The 19,357-nt window shown below is 36.2% G+C and overlaps 1 protein-coding gene across 1 annotated transcript in view; it reads right to left on the bottom strand.

The window, feature by feature from the left end:
* Positions 1-19,357, bottom strand: part of LOC129228676 (probable RNA-binding protein 19) — a 207,377-nt gene that overhangs the window by 47,188 nt on the left and 140,832 nt on the right. The window contains exon 24 of the mRNA XM_054863363.1: positions 4,854-4,983. Coding sequence (XP_054719338.1) covers positions 4,854-4,983 — 130 coding nt within the window. The remainder of the gene's footprint in view (positions 1-4,853; positions 4,984-19,357) is intronic.

The following is a 19,357-nucleotide window of genomic DNA, read 5'->3' as shown; positions in this document are numbered from 1 at the left end:
TTTTCCTTTGGTATAGTGTACAAATAAATGGCAAAGATTGTTAAAATGGAAACTTATGCAACAGAGTATGTGCTAAGATGAGATACACAGTAGTCTCCATCTCCAAGCATGCTTGTTGTTCACACAAAAGTGTCTAAAAATCGCTTTCCGCAAACTTAACGAGTGAATAAAAATAATCTTTTGAGAAAACCAATAATCAAATCCGTTGGGCGCTTCAAAAGAAAAAATAAAATAAATAAGTTGTAATAAAAAATAGACAATAAAAATAAAATAAATAAATAAAAATAATAATTGCAATAACAAAATCAAAACTAGTTTAGTCTTACTAGAAAATCACCCGTCAAGGTATGACGGGTGAAACTTGTTTCTACATTTGAACGAAGCCATTGCCTGTTCGGTGATATTTTGATACTTGAAATTTCAACCCTAACTCCAGTGAATTAACCCTAAATTCCAGTAGATAGCGTTCATTGTTGACTCCTTTTTCATTTCTTCCTTCTCCTAAAATTAAGTCTTACCAGTAAAGCAGTTAAGTGACCGTATTCAGTTCAGCCTTGCCAAAATAATGCATTTTCCTGCATGTCAAACATTACCAAAAAATATTATCAAATTATTATGCTATGGTAGGCGTTACATTGTTGATGACGTCAGAGCGTTACTCGAGCAGTGAATTCACTATTATACAAATGAGAATTTCTTAAGCATTGCTTAAGACAGTGCAATCAAGTGCTCAAGTAATTTATTCATTTTAAAATGTCAACGATTTAAACATTAATGAAATCAATTCATGTAATATGATCGTAATTCGTAAGCAAAGTCGAAGAAATAACAAAGACTTAAGAAAAAGTAAACACGCGTTGTCTTGAGGTCTCAGCGAGTACTGTTTGACATTTTAAACCGCAACCTTCCTCAAATTTGCGCATGCGTTAGGTCGCTTCTGATTTTATCAAAATAGGGGAGATATTGATAAGAAAGACAACGAATGTGAGGGGGATTTTTTTTTTTTTTTTTTGTTTTGCTTTCCGTTGGATTTGTTTATTAGAAATGTTGGTTGGAGTTGAGGCTTTTTTTTTTTTTTTTAGCAGAAATGCTACCATAGTGCACTCTCTTCAACAAGCTGTCACGCCTTTTTAAAATAGAACCGTTCAACGGTGCTAGTCGCGGCTTTCAAGATCAGACAGTATTCTATTCAAATTTGACAAAACACTGGCCTGCTTGTTTGTTTATTTCCGGATATGTGGTTCGGGTTGAACACACTTTGCATACTGAACGTCGAATCTTGGTTTAGCTTCCAATTTTTCTCAATATTGCTTTTATAGAATTCAGACATGCATAATGCTCTTATACATTAGATTGTTTCTGGGATAAAGGAAAGTGCTAATATCGGGTAAAGTTGTAGCATTTTTAATCCTTATATACACAATTTTAAAAAACTTTAAAATATGTTCTTTGGCTTTGAAGCTTTCTATAAATCATGAGAGAAATACTTAAAAAAATCATAGCTTAATTTAGGGATGATTTATGGTTAAACAACAACTTGTCAACATCGGGCTTTACCCGGAAAAAAAAAAATTACCAGCATATGTCCGAAAACGTTGATAAAAATTGTAAAAATGCCATATTTTTTAAGTAGTAGTCAAATTTATTCGTCATAGAATTAAAAGAAGTAGACATTTTCAAGTTCACTTAACTATTAAAAAAAAAAAAAAAAGTTCTATACATTTGCAAATTCCGAAAAAAAGAAATAAATTTTTGTTTATCCATCGGATTGGTGCATTTACATGTTTAAAATTGATTTAATAGCACTTTTAGAGAGTATTTTTTTGGCTATTGGCAGCCAGAGTTTCAATTTGTTCTTATAGTATTTTAGAAGACTAAACTGTGTATGTTGCCACGATGCATTTAAAAGTGTTAAGTTGTAATAATTTGACATAGGCATCTAACATTTGTTTTTTCTCCCTCATACAGGAAAATATTGTTATTCCAACCAATTACAGCAATGAAAGAAAATATAATGTGTGTGTGTGGGGGGGGGGGGGGCGGTGCTTAAATTATGAGCCTAGGACTTAATTTTCATGGGAGCTCAGCGTCCCGTTCTGGCACTTCGGTTTAAATACATGATGGTAATGTTTCAGCAAAACTTTTTAAAGTTGTTTTTTTCTCTTTTACGCGGAAGCAGAATATTCTTGCTATTTTTGAAAAACAAATACTATTTTCCCCAAGCAATGACACATATAAAGTCCCAACCATAAAATTTTTCCGCGTTGCCCCCCCCCCCTCTCCTCCAACAGATAAAAAGGTCTTTCGCTTGTTTAACAATTTGTACGTATTTTCTGTTTGTACACACTATTCACTAGAAATACTTACTTCAGTTCAAAGATTTACCGATACATTTTTTGTTGTTGACCTGAAATCTGTACATCGTGAGTATTTTGATACATTGAAAACATGTTGTTCCAACCAACCTCTTCCTCTTTTTTTTTTTTTTTTTTTTGTGCTCATTTCGTGGAAAATAACCATCACACAGAACACAAAGTTCACGTTTCCAGAACTCACTTTCACAGCGAAAACTCATGTCAGACCTCTCAACAAGACGCGCCCGCCAACATACCTGCACTCCCCATTGAAAACAAAATTCGTACACTTGGCGTGTTTTTAAATTCATTCCCCACACCCAACGCAATCAGTCACTTGGAGTTTGTTAGCGCACGTGGAAGGGGAGGGGAAAAAAAGCAGGCTTTTGCCGCGTAGCACACTAAAAATATCGGAGAGCTTACGAAAACAAGCAACTAGGAATGCGGATACTGAGCTCTCGACACCCCCTCAAATGGTAACGCCCCTGCCGTAAAAGGGGCGTATGATGAGAGGGAAGTTTCCGGATACAGGGAAAGTAAACAATCCAAAGAAAATGAGGGATAAACAAAGGATAATATTAATGGAGATTCTTACGCAATGAATAACTAAGGAAGGGAGAGTTTAAAAAAATGCTTTCCACAATAATCAATCAGTCAAAAGCAGCTCCACATATTGCTTTTAGGGTATAGGACAAAACAAGTCACATTGAGCTTATTGCGAAGCAATTCGACGTAACTGTCGCACGTGACAAGATACTACAGTAGACCCTCGTTTTACGCGGTTTCGATAATACGCGGTTTAAGATTTGACACCTTTATTTTATTTTACGCGGATGATTTTGGTTTTACGGCAATGCAAACAGATAAAATTTTACTCTCTTTAAAAATCCAAACTCCTAAAGATTGCAGAGTACGCGTAATCAACTGCATTTTGGAGTGCTAATAATCGAGCTTGGGCCACAGGAGACATTTTATGCGATTGATTCCAGAGCTCTTTCCAGAAGTAAAGTTATTAAACTCACACAGCTCAGAACTCACTGAAAGAAAGGCTTTTAGGAATGACAAAGGAGGCCAAAACCAACGAGGATACCGACGTTGGTGACGCACAACCAAAAACGTTCACATTGAAAATTTTGAACCATTTCTAGACAGTAGAAATAATCTTTCTGATTTGTTAGTGAAGAAAGATTCTGTAATGGAAATGACACAAGTGATCATGGATGCGTTAATGCTCTGCAAAGAATTATAGAGAAAAGAATTTTAATGACCGCCAAAAGACTATCATAGCCAGCTCCTCTTTACAAACAGTACACGAAATTAATTTATGTTTTCTTTATACATGTTGCGAATAGAAGTCGATATAAGTACACAGTAAACTACAAGTAGTCATCACTTTGGATTTAGAATGAAGTATTTTGTTATCTACGGAACCAAACCCCCATTTTAACACTAGTATTAGGTCTCAATTTACGCGGCATTTCCGTAAACCCCCGCGTAAAACGAGGGTCTACTGTATTTGCCATTTTAATATACTTGCTCTGTCTGGGGTGAGCAGGACAAGCTTTTTAGCTGTTGCCAAAGACTAGATATAAAGTTAGTTCTTAATTGTTCATAGACCAATTTTTCATAGAACTCACAGTTTATGGTGTACCAAAGATATCGATCACATTTCCTTCTAATTTACGACTTTATTTCAACAAAGTGTGCCTAACTCCAGATTAGCCATTAACTGCTCTGACTTTCCATACAGATATAGGATAACATCTACAGGTATCAAACTGCTGATGCATTCTTGTAGATATAGATAGATAAATACACAAATATTTAAACACTTACTCACTGTCTGTCTTTCACGAGAAAAGCTCCTGCCGTAAAGTTTGAGCCCGTCTACTGCTATAGAAACGCACTTCGTTCATTTTCTACAAGGGTTAGCAGGAGTTTTTTTTTTTTTTTTTTTGGCGCCATTTCGCCACTCGTCTTTTTGTGCAGTCGTACGGGTTTTTCAAATATGAAGCTTCCCTTGGAAAAATGAGACGAGCCTCGTTACTATAGCAATAGACAGGCTCAGATATTTCGGCGTGGGCTTTTCTCGTGATGTACGGAAAGTATATTCTTTCGAGCAAAAAGAGAGAGAGAAAAGAAAAGAAAGAAAATAGCTTCAATACCTAATTTCAATGAGACAAATATTTTATGATACAAAAAATTTAAATTGGAAAAAAAAAAGTGATATTGTTTAGCTGGAACAGACATGTCACAAAATTTCTCCAGTAAAGTATTTTTTAATAGAAAAGAAAAATCGATACCCGATTAAAAATCGCCCTGACTTTTTTCGGTTTTCCAGGTGCCTGAAAAGTTTCTTCCGACTTTCTTGGTTATTCGGGCTTCCCAAGTGGGTATAGCCACCACTGGAGATCACGCAAGAGATCACTGGTAGACACATTGTTTTAAAGACCGACTCATTCTGTGCTTCCCATGAATAAAAATAAAAAAGTCACTTACCGCTGCCAATAAAATCTTTTGCAGTTTTCTTCCGCAGCTCGTCGATGTCTTCTGATTCGGGATTGGCCCACTCAAGGACCAATCTTCGACCAAACAAGTGAGTGCTGTGACAGAGGGCCTCAAAAGCTCGCTACAAAACAAAAAAGAATAAAAATTAAAATAAATAAATAAAATAAAACGAAATCCTTTAAAATAAAAGGTATTCGGAAAAAGAAATTGTACATCACATAACTAAAAAATGATAAACCCTAATAAGGTAAGGGCGCCAAATAAGGCCACTCTCGAGTTCATGGGCTAGTATCTCGCTCATTTATGATTCAGTTGGCTGCAAATTTTGCACATTTATAACACAACCCATTAAAGAAAGAAAGAAAGAAATAACAATAAAGAAATTCCATGAGGAAATATAAGGTTCAATGATGTTTTTCATCAGTTTAAATTAAAAAAAAAAATAAATACAAAAAAATAAATAAAAGGAAGCGATTTGGCGTTTTTTGGAACACGGGTGCCCAACTGGTCACACGGGAGAGTATCAAATGTATACTTGAATAGAGAAACGTTCAGCTTATAATGACTAAGCTGATGTGTTCTAGTTTTATTCAATTGTTAATGCTTTGATCCAAGATTAAGGCAAAATTTATCTTTTATTAATTTTATTAATAAGGCACAGTATATGCATGTTACGCCTTATTAATTGTGCTTTAGTAATTTTTGTAAACAAATTAACAGAACTAATTATCTTCAAGTTTAAAAGCCACCTGTTTAATTTTTTTCTGGGGAATGAGACGAAAAAAATAAACTACTTTTAAATATAAAAAAAACCGCCTTCAAAAAATACCCAGGAACTAAAAAGCAAAAAATAACTGATCACACTTACATTCTATTTCCTACCCAAACATAGAAATGAAATTTATTTTACAATTCCAGTACAAAAATCAACTAGACTAAACACCGAATTATAAAATTAACACTGATTTAAATTCCTTTTCGATGAATTATTTTAAATACCTAACTAATTATATACGATCTCTTAATGTTTAATAACCTTTTGAAGTCGGGGCCTCCTATAAACAACTACCATAACGTAACTGACAACCCACCGAATCCTGACACTAATTCAACTAGACACGAAATTAGTCTTTAAAACTAAACCTAATCAGTTAAAAAAAAAAAAAAAATCGCTTTAAGTTTAAATTTGTAAAATTGTAAATCTTAGAATTGTAATATTGTAATTTATGTTTCGGAATTAGTGGCATGTAACACGTGATAAAAAACGCATGTTTCTTCACATGGCCCCACTATAGATGAAGATTAAAAATTCCACTAGAATGAATTTTATGTTTGCTTCAGGGAATCCTTAATTCAAAATTTTCACTATCATTACTCTTAATAATATATACTTTTAGTACTTTCTTTAACTATAGGTAAAGAAAGTATAAACCTTTGTTTTATGGCCTTTGCTTATCAATGAGTTTTATATTTAATCGTTAGTGAGGGAAATTGCATGAAATTTATTGTTTTACCCTTAACTTTTCCCTAAAGAACAAATAGAGTAAATCAAAGATTTGGAACCTAAGTTAGACCACCCCTAAACAAAACCTCCACTAAACAAAAAAAAAAAAAAAAAAGAAAAAAGGCATATCAACCGGTTCACTAAGTGAGACGATATACAAAGTTAGTAAAATACAAATAGATTTAAATGTGAGTATGATATTTGAAGAGTTCCCTCAATTTCATCAAACCTGAACTTGATTAACATTAGACCGCCGAGGAACTATGCTGTTTCAAACAAAAAAAAAAAAGACTTTTCCTTATCGATACAGGCAGAGGCGTGCACAGAAATTTTGGAGCCCATCACAAATGGCTTTTCCGGGTCCCTCTCCATATTGTTTACCCCTATATTTCACCGTTAGTTACAAAAATATTGGGCCCTCTCCAGACTCGGGCCCGGGCCAACAGGTGTCCCTCCCCCCTCCCTGTGCACGCCCCTGGGTACAGGTGTCTTCGAGTATTTATGGAACATTGTACGAAGAAAAAACAAATCCTTCGTTGAACATATGAAAAAACAAATCTGTCAAACTTCAGAAATCATACACAGTTATAATGTATATTATTAAAGAATATAAATTAAATCGTGGGGGAGGGGTGTTCTGTATCCAATTCCCCCTCAATTGAACAGTAAATATATTTAAAAATTGGAATATTAAATAAATAACTTTATATTTTAGTGAATAAATAAAGTTATTTATTAGTAAAAAAAAATATTAAGGTAATTGATTCAACTATTAAAGTAGCAAAACATATTTAATTTACTATTTTGCTACACAGTAATAAATACATTAGTAACACCTATAATAAACTAGTATGTTGTGCCCATCACGAAACTTTCTTCTATATTTTTCTTCCCTCTATATTCCCTCCCCATGCTTAACGAGGAAGCAATATCCCCAACAAAAACAAAATTACACATGCAAAAACTTGACGACCATCCCAATGTCTGAATTATTGCAAAAGCAAAGCAAAGAGCGAAAATTGAAAGTTATTTTAAAAGCCTTGCTTGAATTAATTACAAATATTTTATTTGTTAACAAACATAAGATGGCAACAGTTAAACATTTTAAATCACTGAGATAATATCGATAATATTTCCGATCATTTCCATACAATTAAAATCACGAGAAGTACGCAGACGACAATCTATTGCGGTTTATCTTTCTTATTGTTGCATTAATAAAGCTATTTTTGTTCGCAAAAAAAAAAAAAAATCAACACCTCTTGGAGCGATTGGCGTCAAAATTGAACCAAAGCCTGTTTACATATGGATTCACATATATTCCAAATTTCAACCAGAACGTAGCATTACTTCTTGAGATAGGGCACTCACAATGGAAAAAAAGAACGGGCGATTGCGCTACCCCCTTTCTGGCTGTTGACACCAAAATAAAATCAGCTCTTATACCCACTAAGGGCTATGTGGTGTATCGAACTAATTGAACTCCGCTACCGTAATCGCAGTGACGTCAGAAGTCACTGACGTCACTGAGGAAAAACATCCTCTCAGGAACGGAGCAGATCGGAACGAACTCCGGAGATGTGCGCATTGGCGGCACACTCTGTCTTGTATATAGTATTATGTATATAGTAAATGTAGCAATTAGAATAGTAAAGTCTAGTATTATAATTCCTGAATGATTAATAATCCATTACATATTACAGCGAGCATAGGTTCCATAAAAATGAGTCATAACAGTGGCGACGAGTGTGTGACGAAACCACTAATGTAGTGCTCTAACAGTGTTCTCGTTTCAAAAAGGATAGGGTAATTACCCGAAGACGGCTCAAGGTAGGAAATTTATATATTTTTGTATTTTGGATTGAAAAATAATGGAGGCCCTGGTTCAGGAACTCATAAAACAAAATGAAGCCCTTGTACAAGCTCTCAAGCTTAAAGTGGATACCCCAAATGAGTCAAAAGTGACAGGGGTCAATTTTGAAAAATATGATGAAATGTCCGAAAATTTTGATTCTTTTATAGAACGTTTCGAGGCATTCTTAGATATTCAAAATGTCCCGAACGAAAAAAGGGCGAAACGCTCAAGGACATATTAAGAGATCATCTCAATCCGAAGCCATTAATTATTCCTAGCCGTCACATATTTTTAAACCGCAAGCAGAACGAGAATGAGCCGATTAACGCCTACATCGCAGAACTTCGCTCATTAGCGATTCCCTGTATGTATAAACCAGATGTCTTAAATATGATGCTTCGAGATGTTTTTGTTAGCGGATTAAGAGATCGAGCAATACTAGATAGATTATTTGAGGAAAATGACCTTGAATTAAATCAAACCTTACAGATTGCTTTAGCGATGGAAAAATCTCATAAATCCACGGCAGAATTAATTGGAAGGCAATCTGGAATTCATAAATATAATGCTGAAATGAAACAGAGCCAATATCGGAAGAAAAAGTGCTCTGAAGATAAAAATAATAGAAAATGCTCTCGATGTAATGGAAAAAATCATTCTACAGATGAATGTAGGTTCAAGACTTACAAATGCAAATTATGCGGCAAAATTGGTCATTTAGGAAAAGCATGTTTTTCTGCCAAAGCAAATAAAGTTAATAAACCTGTTAAGCAAAAACAGGTGGATGTAGAAACTTTTCCTGAAGATGAAGGTACTGATTCCGTGCCTATTTACACAATTCAGTCTGAAGAGTGTACACTGCCTGAACAAGAACCAAGGAAACCTATAATGGTAAAAGTTCAAATCGAAGGCCATTGGGTAAACTTTGAAGCCGATACAGGTGGAGCCGTTTCAATAATGTCGCTGAAGAATTTCCGAAAAATTTCAAATAAGAAAATTCAGCCTACAAAATTAATTTTTAAAACCTACAAAGGGGATAGAATTGTTCCAATGGGTTATGTAACGGTAAATGTTACCTATAACGAGGTTACGTACGCATTAAACTTGTATATCGTTAAGGAAAATTTAGATACAATTTTTGGTCGCGAATGGATGTATAAAATTAAACTAGATTGGAATTCAATAAAAAATTGCAAAGTTGAAACAAATGTTAGTCTTTCTAAATTGTTAGACGAATACAAAGAGTTATTTAGTGATGACTTGGGAGAAATTAAAAATTACGAGTGCAAATTAGAGCTAAAACCTGACGCTAGTCCGGTATTCTGCAGACCTAGACCCATGCCCTTTGCACTGAAAAATAGGGTTGGCGAGGAAATAGATCGCTTAGAACGCGAAAATATTATCGAAAAGGTACATATTTCGGATTGGGCAACACCGATCGCACCGGTGATTAAATCAAATGGTAAAGTTAGGTTGTGTGCAGATTACTCTGTAACATTAAATAAAAATTTAAAAGTGCAACAACACCCACTTCCTAGAATGGAAGATATTTTTGCATCACTGAGTGATGGCAAGGTGTTTTCCAAGGTTGATTTCTCTCAGGCATATTTGCAAATGAAAATGCACCCTGAAAGTCAAAAATTGTTGACAATAAATACACATAAGGGACTCTATCTGTGTAAAAGATTAATGTATGGGGTAAATGCCGCTCCGGCGATCTGGCAGAAATATATTGAAAGTGTTTTTCAGGATTTAAAGGGAGTTGAAGTATTTTTTGACGATGCTAGAATTGCAGCTCCAGACGCTGAAACTCATTTAGTAAGATTAAAAGAATTTTTTGAAAGATGCCGCGCTCATGGATTAAAAATTAACAAAGAAAAAAGTAAATTCTTTCAAAAAGAAATAGAATTTTTAGGGTACAAGATAAACTCTCAAGGACTATCCCAAACATCTGAAAAAGTTAAAGCAATTAAAAATGCCGTGGAACCCAAAAATGTTCATGAAGTTAAATCATTTATGGGGTTGGTAAATTTTTATTCGCGCTTTTCAAAAAAGTTAGCTACACTGGCTTATCCTTTGCATGAGTTAACGAAGAAAGATGTTCCTTGGAAATGGGATAAGAAATGTAAGGAAGCTTTTCAAAGGGTCAAAGACGAAATTTGTTCGGAAAGAATTTTGGCACATTATGACCCGGAACTTCCACTTTTGTTGGCAACTGATGCGTCACCAGTTGGACTGGGAGCAGTATTGTCACATAAATTTCCAGATGGTTCAGAACGACCGCTTGCTTTTGCATCTAAAACTCTTTCTCCGACCGAACAACGGTATTCTCAAATTGACAAAGAAGCCTTAGCTATAGTATGGGCTGTGAAGAAATTTTTTCTCTATGTGAAAAATACCAAGTTTACTCTAATTACAGATCATAAGCCACTACTGGCAATTTTTGGCTCAAAGAAAGGCTTGCCAGTTTTAGCTGCTACACGTCTATTGCATTATGCGTTGACTCTGCAATCGTTTCAATTTGACATTATTTATCGTCAAACTAAGGAACACGGCAATGCAGACTTTCTCTCGCGTTTACCTACGGATTCGGAAAAATTGGCTATACATGATGATATTGATATCTTCCAGTTACATCAAATTGAAACGCTGCCGGTGACAGCGAAAGATTTAGCCAAAGAAACTGAAAGGGATGAAGAACTCACTCCGTTATTACGAATCCTGGAAAGTGGTGGTGAACTGAAGGGAAGGGAGATGGAATACAGCCTGCAAGATGGTTGCATAATGTATGGGCAACGTGTATGCATTCCGAAACTGTATAGAGAAAGAATTTTAAATGAACTGCATCACGGACACTTAGGTGTAGTCAAAATGAAAACAGTCGCGAGATCATACGTATTCTGGCAGGGAATCGACAAGGACATTGAAAGGGTTGCAAAAAACTGTGTAGATTGTGCAGTTAACAAAACTGATCCTCCTAAAGTAAAAGTACACCATTGGGAGTACCCTAGCGCTCCAATGGATAGAATTCATGTTGATTTCGCAGGTCCTATATTTGAACATATGTTTTTAATAATAGTTGATGCACACTCAAAATGGCTAGAAGTATACCCCATGAAAACAAGCACTACTTTCAAAACTGTCGAATGTTTACGTGATTTCTTTGCTCGCTTTGGACTGCCGATCATGTTGGTAAGTGACAATGGTCCACAATTTACGTCACAAGAATTTCAGGCGTTTCTGAAAGTTAATGGCATAAAACACAAACCCACAGCACCGTTCAAACCATCAAGTAACGGTCAGGCCGAAAGGTATGTGTTTACTGTAAAGCAATCTTTGAGAACTATGAAAAATTATCCTGGAACTCTTAGACAAAAGCTGAGTACCTTTCTTATGCAATATAGAAAGGCCCCCAACATGACGACATTACAAAGCCCAGCTATGCTCATGATGAAAAGAGAAATTCGTACAAGGATCGACCTGGTTAGACCAGATCTAAAGAGCAGAGTCGAGGAAAGAGTTCGCAAAGGAACTTATGAATTTTCGAATAGAGGATTCAATGTAGGAGATAAGGTTGCAGTTAGAAACTATCGTCAAGGCGATAGAAAATGGCGATTTGGAACAGTAAAAAGCAAAGACGGCCAACTACATTACACAGTAGATGTGAATGGTCAACTCTGGCGACGTCACATCGACCAGATGCGTGACGGGGGAGACATTGAAGACGTCGACTGGGTGCGCCGACCATCCTTCCGGAAAAGATCCAGTGACGTACGTCCTGAAAGCGGTACAGCCTAAGGCCCCTATAGTGGAGGAGCCGACGCATCCGCCATTTTGGAGCAAACTTGATCCAGTGCTTCGTAGCGTTAGCATTGCTGCCGATGTTTACATTTTCTTAGCATGTGTTAAATTGAGTCAAACGGGTGGTTGTTCGGCTGTTAATTGTGTAAACAGCTCCAAAAAAGTATTTCGGCTCTTCAAATTTCCAGTACATGCAGAAAGAAAAAAGAAATGGATAAATAATGGCACGCGAAGTGACTGGCAGGATAGAAACGACGCCAACTGTGTCCAAAATTTCGCCAATGTTCACCTTCGCTCTCCGACTATCTCGTGCCCTTTTTGGCGAAGGATTGCCAATAAAGGTAGCTTTCCCTGTTGTACGCTTGCTCCAAAATGGCGGATGCGTCGGCCTCTCCAGTTATAGGGGCTCTAGTACAGCCGACAACGACAACAGCAATCTCCAGGGAGACCGGTCCATGCCTTCGGAGATGACTGATGTCCGGCCAGGATCTCCAGCCGCCATACCTATGGCAGTTACCAAGATGCCAGGAGAGCCATCAGCTGCACCTGTTCCACTTAGACGTTCCACCCGCGCGAGAAAAGCACCAGATAGACTGGGCTACTAAAGATTAAAAAGGGAGGAATGTGGTGTATCGAACTAATTGAACTCCGCTACCGTAATCGCAGTGACGTCAGAAGTCACTGACGTCACTGAGGAAAAACATCCTCTCAGGAACGGAGCAGATCGGAACGAACTCCGGAGATGTGCGCATTGGCGGCACACTCTGTCTTGTATATAGTATTATGTATATAGTAAATGTAGCAATTAGAATAGTAAAGTCTAGTATTATAATTCCTGAATGATTAATAATCCATTACATATTACAGCGAGCATAGGTTCCATAAAAATGAGTCATAACAGGCTACATGCCGATAAATTTTTCTTTCATTCCGTTCATTATTTCTTGAGATACAGCAGTCACAATTGACGACAAAAAACGTTCTATAGCTCAACCCCCGTTCTAGTTACTGACACCAAAATTGAATCAGCACCTGTTCCTGTTAATGACAACATATGGACCAAATTTTGTTTAATTCCGCCAGTTACTTCCTGAGGAATAGCAAGCACGCGTAACTCAAAATACGTCCCATTGCTCCACCCCCCTTGGAGGAATTCGCGCCAAAAACCAATGGGCACAAGTTCACATAGGGGCACATATGTGTACTAAATTTCGCTCGATTTCATGCGGTAGTTTTTGCTGTAGAGCGGCCACAAAAAACTGGTCACTCACAGACGTGACACACACACACACACACACACACAGACATTTTCCAAAAATAGTCGAAATGGACTCAGCACACCTCAAAACGTTCGAATCCGTCAAAATTCGAAAATTTGCACGAATCCAATACTTTCTTCTTTATATTAGACTAGTGGCACCCGCACGGCTTCGCCCGTAATAGAAAAATTAAAGGTCTTTTGGTTCGCTTGTATATTTACAAATAATGTATGGTGAATTTTCTCGCCAGTTGGCTTGTACCGACATTACGGTTCCACGTTATGATAATTTCGTATCTCGCCAATTGACTTGTGCCCATGTTACGGTTCCACGTTATGATAATTTCGTAATTTATGATAGTTTTTTTTCTTAAAATTGGAATAAAAAAAGAACCACATCGAATTTTCGAAAAATCGCTTCGAGGTGCACACCCCCATGCTACATACTAACTTTGTGCCAAATTTCATGAAAATCGGCCGAACGGTTTAGGCGCTATGCGCGTCACAGACATCCTACAGACATCCAGACATCCTCCGGACAGAGAGACTTTCTGCTTTATTATTAGTAACTAGTAGTACCCGCACGGCTTCGCCCGTAATAGCAAATTAAAAGGTATTTTGGTTCGCCTGTACATTTACAAATGATGTGTAGTGAATTTTCTCGCCAATTGGCTTGTACCCACGTTACGGTTCCACGTTATGATAATTTCGTATCTCGCCAATTGGCTTGTGCCCATGTTACGGTTCCACGTTATGATAATTTCGTAATTTATTCGTCCATCTTATGATAGTTTTGTTCTTAAAATTGGAATAGAAAAATTACCACATCGAATTTTCGAAAAATCGCTTCGAGGTGCACACCCCCATGCTACATACTAACTTTGTGCCAAATTTCATGAAAATCGGCCGAACGTCTAGGCGCTATGCGCGTCACAGACATCCTACAGACATCCTACAGATATCCTACAGACATCCAGACATCCTCCGGACAGAGAGACTTTCAGCTTTATTATTAGTAAAGAAGATATAGAAGAAAGTAAAAATTACCATGCGGCGCAGCGTTGAGAAAATTAATCATCCATGTACCGCGAGAATTAAATATCGTTCAAAAGAAAGTCAAAAGCTTAGGTGTGAAAATACAACGATCACAGCAACCCCACGTGACCATGACGTATGAAATTTAAAGTTTCTTGGATTTCTCCGGGACCCCTTATATTATCAGATCCAGACCAAATTACAATGGGACCATCTGGAAAGTATACCCTTCCAAAAAAAAAAAAAAAAATTCAAATCGGTTCAGTAGTGTTGGAATAATTCGAAAACACACATAAAAAGCCGCAATACGAAATCATAACCTCCTTTTTTGAAGTCGGTTAAAAATAGTACACAGTTTTTGTTAGATTTAAATTCATAATTTTGTTTTCGATCAGAAGTAAACAAATTTTTGCTTCAATGAGGTATGGTAACTAACTGCTCTATAAAATACTAGCAGTACCCGCACAGCGATGCCCGTGCTAAAAATTTAATAGAAGTCCGTTGAATAAAAAAATTGACGCCCCCTCCCCCTCTGATGTAAAATGATAATTTTTCTTTGTATAAAATGCGAGCACACCATTTCAAAGAAAAAAACTTATTAAAGTTTCTTTGGAATTTAAAATTTTGCGTCAAATCATTAAATTATATTTACAGTTACTTTAAAACTTTATTTAGCGAGTGAAGCGGTTTTTACTGCAATTTAAAATATTTCGCCAAATAAACAAAAAAAGACATCAAATAATATTTTTCAAATGTAAAAATAGTTCCGCAACTCTATTGTTTATCGCCAAACTCGCCCAGCAACCACGCTCTCATAATCCAACCGTTAGATAGTTCCGTTTTTTTCGTTAGAACGAAAAAAAAAAAAAAAAACCCCACCCGGTGGAACATTTAAAAATCATCGTCAGAGATAACGAAGAAAATGTCGTACATTTCACTCGGATAAAAACAAATCAAAAGTTTATTTTCTTCCGAAACAAATCGCCAAAACAATGAATTACATTCACGGTTGCTTTAAAGCAATAATCCTAGACTGAACTGCTCAGCGCCTAACGCGCCAAGCGACCTCACTACCGAAACCAAGACCTTTTGCAAGTGAAGCGGATGTTTTTTCTTTGGCAAAGAAAAATGTAAACTATATCACTCATTATGCCTCATTCATTATGCGTTGGGGGCCTTCATGGCTTTGTGACAGAAACTTCGCTTCAAATGCCGGTAAACGTGGGTTCGATAACCTCGGATGCTCTGAGTGGTGTATTTCCTTTCTTTACGCAGAAAGTCTTTCTCATGTTGTCTTATGTGTGAATAAATTTAAAAGTCCAAAATCTCGAGGCAATGGCCCTCAATCCTTCCATGGTTCTTATCTGGGGGGTTGGCACTATCGTCAATTATGGGCTATAATTGTTTGCTTTTGTCACTATCAGCAAGGCCATGGCCGAAGTACATTAACCCTTGGTCTTTGGCGTCCACAAATTTGGCGACAATTGGGAAAATTGCTAAGACTCCTAGTTTTCAAACTCTTCCCGCTATTTCTACATTGTTTGGGGGAATTATCATAATGTAGATCGTAAAATATACAGAACTGGCGAAAACATTTCCCCATTGCTTATAATTCTGCGGCGCCAAGTTTGTGGACCTTTAAGAAATTAAAATGAAGCGAAGCAAGCTAAAAGACCTAACCATGGCAATGCGAAACAAAACATCAGTAATTTTAATGGAGATTAGATTTATTCGAACTTTATTTTTAACGGCTTGTAACTTTGTTTCCTTTGGAGATAGGTTATTTTTTCGACCATAGGTCGAGATATTTCTGGAGCAAAAAATGTCGGTTTTTCCAACGGTGTCAAAAAGAAAACTGTGGGACGATTCCTTCACTTTTTATTGATAGATTTAATGTAGAAAGTATTGCCAAAATTTCAGCTAAGCCTAAAAAAGTTCGAGATAAAAACGCAAATTGCCCCCGTCGTAATGACGTTAGAGCATTGAAACAAATTGCTTAGAACGCGGAAAATTCTACCCTTTTCAACGATATATAATATTAATATGTGCAAGTAATTTTCCACCCCTTTAATAGCCAATAATAGGCAATTTACGTGAAATTTGCGCCTAAATTTGAATAAAAAAAGAATTAATTATCGGATTTTTTTCGAATTATAGCCTATGTTACTCAGTAAGAAAGCACCTTTCATATAGTGAAAGAATTTTTCAAATAGGTGCAGTGGTTCCGGAGATTACCTCGAACATATAGACACACAAAAATCCACCCTCTCTCTTTATAATATTAGTAAAGATATAAGAATTAATTATTATTATTATTTTTTTTTTTGCTAAATTAAGTAAAGAAAGTGATTGCTCTTAATAAAAATGGTTACTCAGTTCGTTTTTTTGGTGCTGTTTCAATTTGCTCCCAGTATTGTAACAACCAACTCCGGGCGCGTGGCTAAAAGGTACACAGCTCTTTTCTTAGAACTCATTAGACCATGTTTTTCCTAATAGGCATGCACATAAGGTTCTTTTTAAATTAAAACCCTAAATGACTGCTTATTCAAACAAATCTATATTTACCTAAATCAATCAAGTATTCAATGTCAAGTTATTTAAAAAATGTCACAACCAGCCCCAGTCTCCCTTATTGTAAAAATACAATTGAAAAAAAAAAAGAATAAAAAATAAACCGGAAGATACAAAATGCGTTCATGAGCTGTTAGTTTACTTCTGCAATTACGTATCTGCATGTTATTTTTTATTTATTTTGCATTGGTAGGTCAATCCATGTCGCAATATTATTTGCAATATTAAAACCGGCCCATAAGAAAAGAACCTTTAGCTCCTAACAAGGATGGTGAAAAAGCTTAGTGCAGAGAAAAAAGAGATGAGCTTAAATAAGGCAGTGAGAAGCAAAGGGATGTACGTGGCAAAATTAAAAATTTGGATTGCGAATGGAGCTCCAAATTTCGAATGGTGATTTTAAATGAATGCACTGTAAGAACCATGTTTTTATAGCTTAGTAATTGCAAATTAAAATGATATTTATGAACTTGAACCCATTTCTTCATTATGAGAAAAGTAAAAGCGTAAATTTTTTTTCTCTATGGTTCTTTATTTAAGTATATTTCATTAAATAATACTAATTATTTAATCAAAAGTTTTTTTTTACTGTTTTTCGTCCTCTGGAATCCATAAAATCAAGTCAATATGTTAGACGGCGTATTAGGGTATGATATGAGAATGAGGCTTTCGATCTCAGACCCTCCCCTTGCAAAATTCCTGTGTACACTACTGCTCCCCGGTAAGGAAGTTCAGGTCCTCAAAAAAGGTCACGGTATAAAACAAATAATGAACCAATACCGTAAATTAATGAAATAATCAATAAAAAATGTCACAACAGCACTGTTATAACCAGAGGTTCCAGACGAGTGAATATATTCCCCCTAAGGTGAAAGCATGGTGCCCAAGGGTGCAATACTAGCCAGGAAGTAGAGCAGGGGTGCGAAAATAGCAGACAATCGTAGACAGGGGTGCCAAAACAGCAAGCAATCGCAAAATGACTTGCTGGCGCATGCGTTTCCGGCATACATTCACCATTCAACCACTTCAATATGGCGGACGAATGATAGGTTGCATTTATGCGTGGCTTCTATGTCTTTCACATTGAATGAAGTACACTATTGGATTAAATCTCAACTTTTCTAGGATAATTCTTTAAAATAACAAGTAAGTACAGCTTTTGATCACTTTGTAGCATTTAGGGCTTTCAAACATAGTTAAAAGTGCGTTTAATGCTTTTCAGTTACCGTTAGTCCGTTACGATACCGTAGTACCATTAGTGTCTTGAAATTTCCATCATTCAAAACGCTACTAAATATATATATCATTATTTTCTTGAGTAGGGAAGACCGGGGCAAGATGACGAATCTCTTATTAATTCCGTTTTCCTTTAGGTAACGGCATCAACTCGATACGACAGGCTCTTCCATCGGCCGCCCGTTAAGCAATAGTATACACTGAAATCACAATATTTGTATTAGTTCTGAAGCTCTGATTGTTTATGGCTGCCACGTTATAACCTTTATGCATGTGTAAATAAGCTCTGCTACAGATAAGATATATCGTGTTTCTTTAGTATTTATGAGAAACTTAGTTTAAATACTAACTATTTCCATAAATAAATGTCAATTAATCGTCTTCCTTAATGGCAATGAAGATGCATCATTTCAAACAAGCAGGCCGGGGCACGATGATGGATCAAAACACGGGGCAAGATGACGAGCTCTTCAGCTTGCTCTAGGCCAAAGTTTCTACAATTTAGGCCAAACAATCCAGTTGCCAACTTCAAAGTATGGTGTTATAAGCTGTCCTTAATTGTAAAGAGGAGTATTGTGATTCTCCAACAGAAGAATGGATCCAGTACTGTAAATGCCAAGATTGGTGGCAGGAGTAAAATTCCAATAACGAAAATGGCATTTTGATTTTGACATTACACGTTAACTGCACACGTCAACATTACGTTCAATTTTTTACATTACGCTTAATTTTGATAAGTGTAAGATGAAAAACACAGTTATCATTTGTTAAACTACGTAACATAATCAAAAGATTAAATATGTTCAACCTTTTTCAGTGTTGTCATCTTGCCCCAAGGCCAAAGTCATCTTGCCCCAGTACTGGGGCAAGATGACGATTTGTTAAGGTTATGAAAAAATAAAAATATCCTTCTTTTTTTTCATTTGAAAAATTAAATAGTAAAATATTTAATGCTACAAAGGACTACTCTTACAGCTCATGTAAAGTTAATTTTACTATCCTTAAAAATAAATTAATGGACAACAAAAACTGTTAACATAGTCATCTTGCCCCGGTCTGCCGTACTCGATAAGCAACATTCAATCACCAAAATAATAACCGCAATAAGATTCTCAATAATCAACAAGTGAGAACCTAAATAAAAATGATTCTTGTGCTTCGTAGATTACTACACAACAGCGAACGCAAAAAATAAAAAAGAAATCTCTCTCCGTCTAGCTTTTTCTTTTGCTTTTTCG

The sequence above is a fragment of the Uloborus diversus genome, chromosome 1, assembly GCF_026930045.1.
Source record: "Uloborus diversus isolate 005 chromosome 1, Udiv.v.3.1, whole genome shotgun sequence".
NCBI lineage: Eukaryota > Metazoa > Arthropoda > Arachnida > Araneae > Uloboridae > Uloborus > Uloborus diversus.
This window is presented reverse-complemented; position numbering and strand designations above follow the sequence as displayed.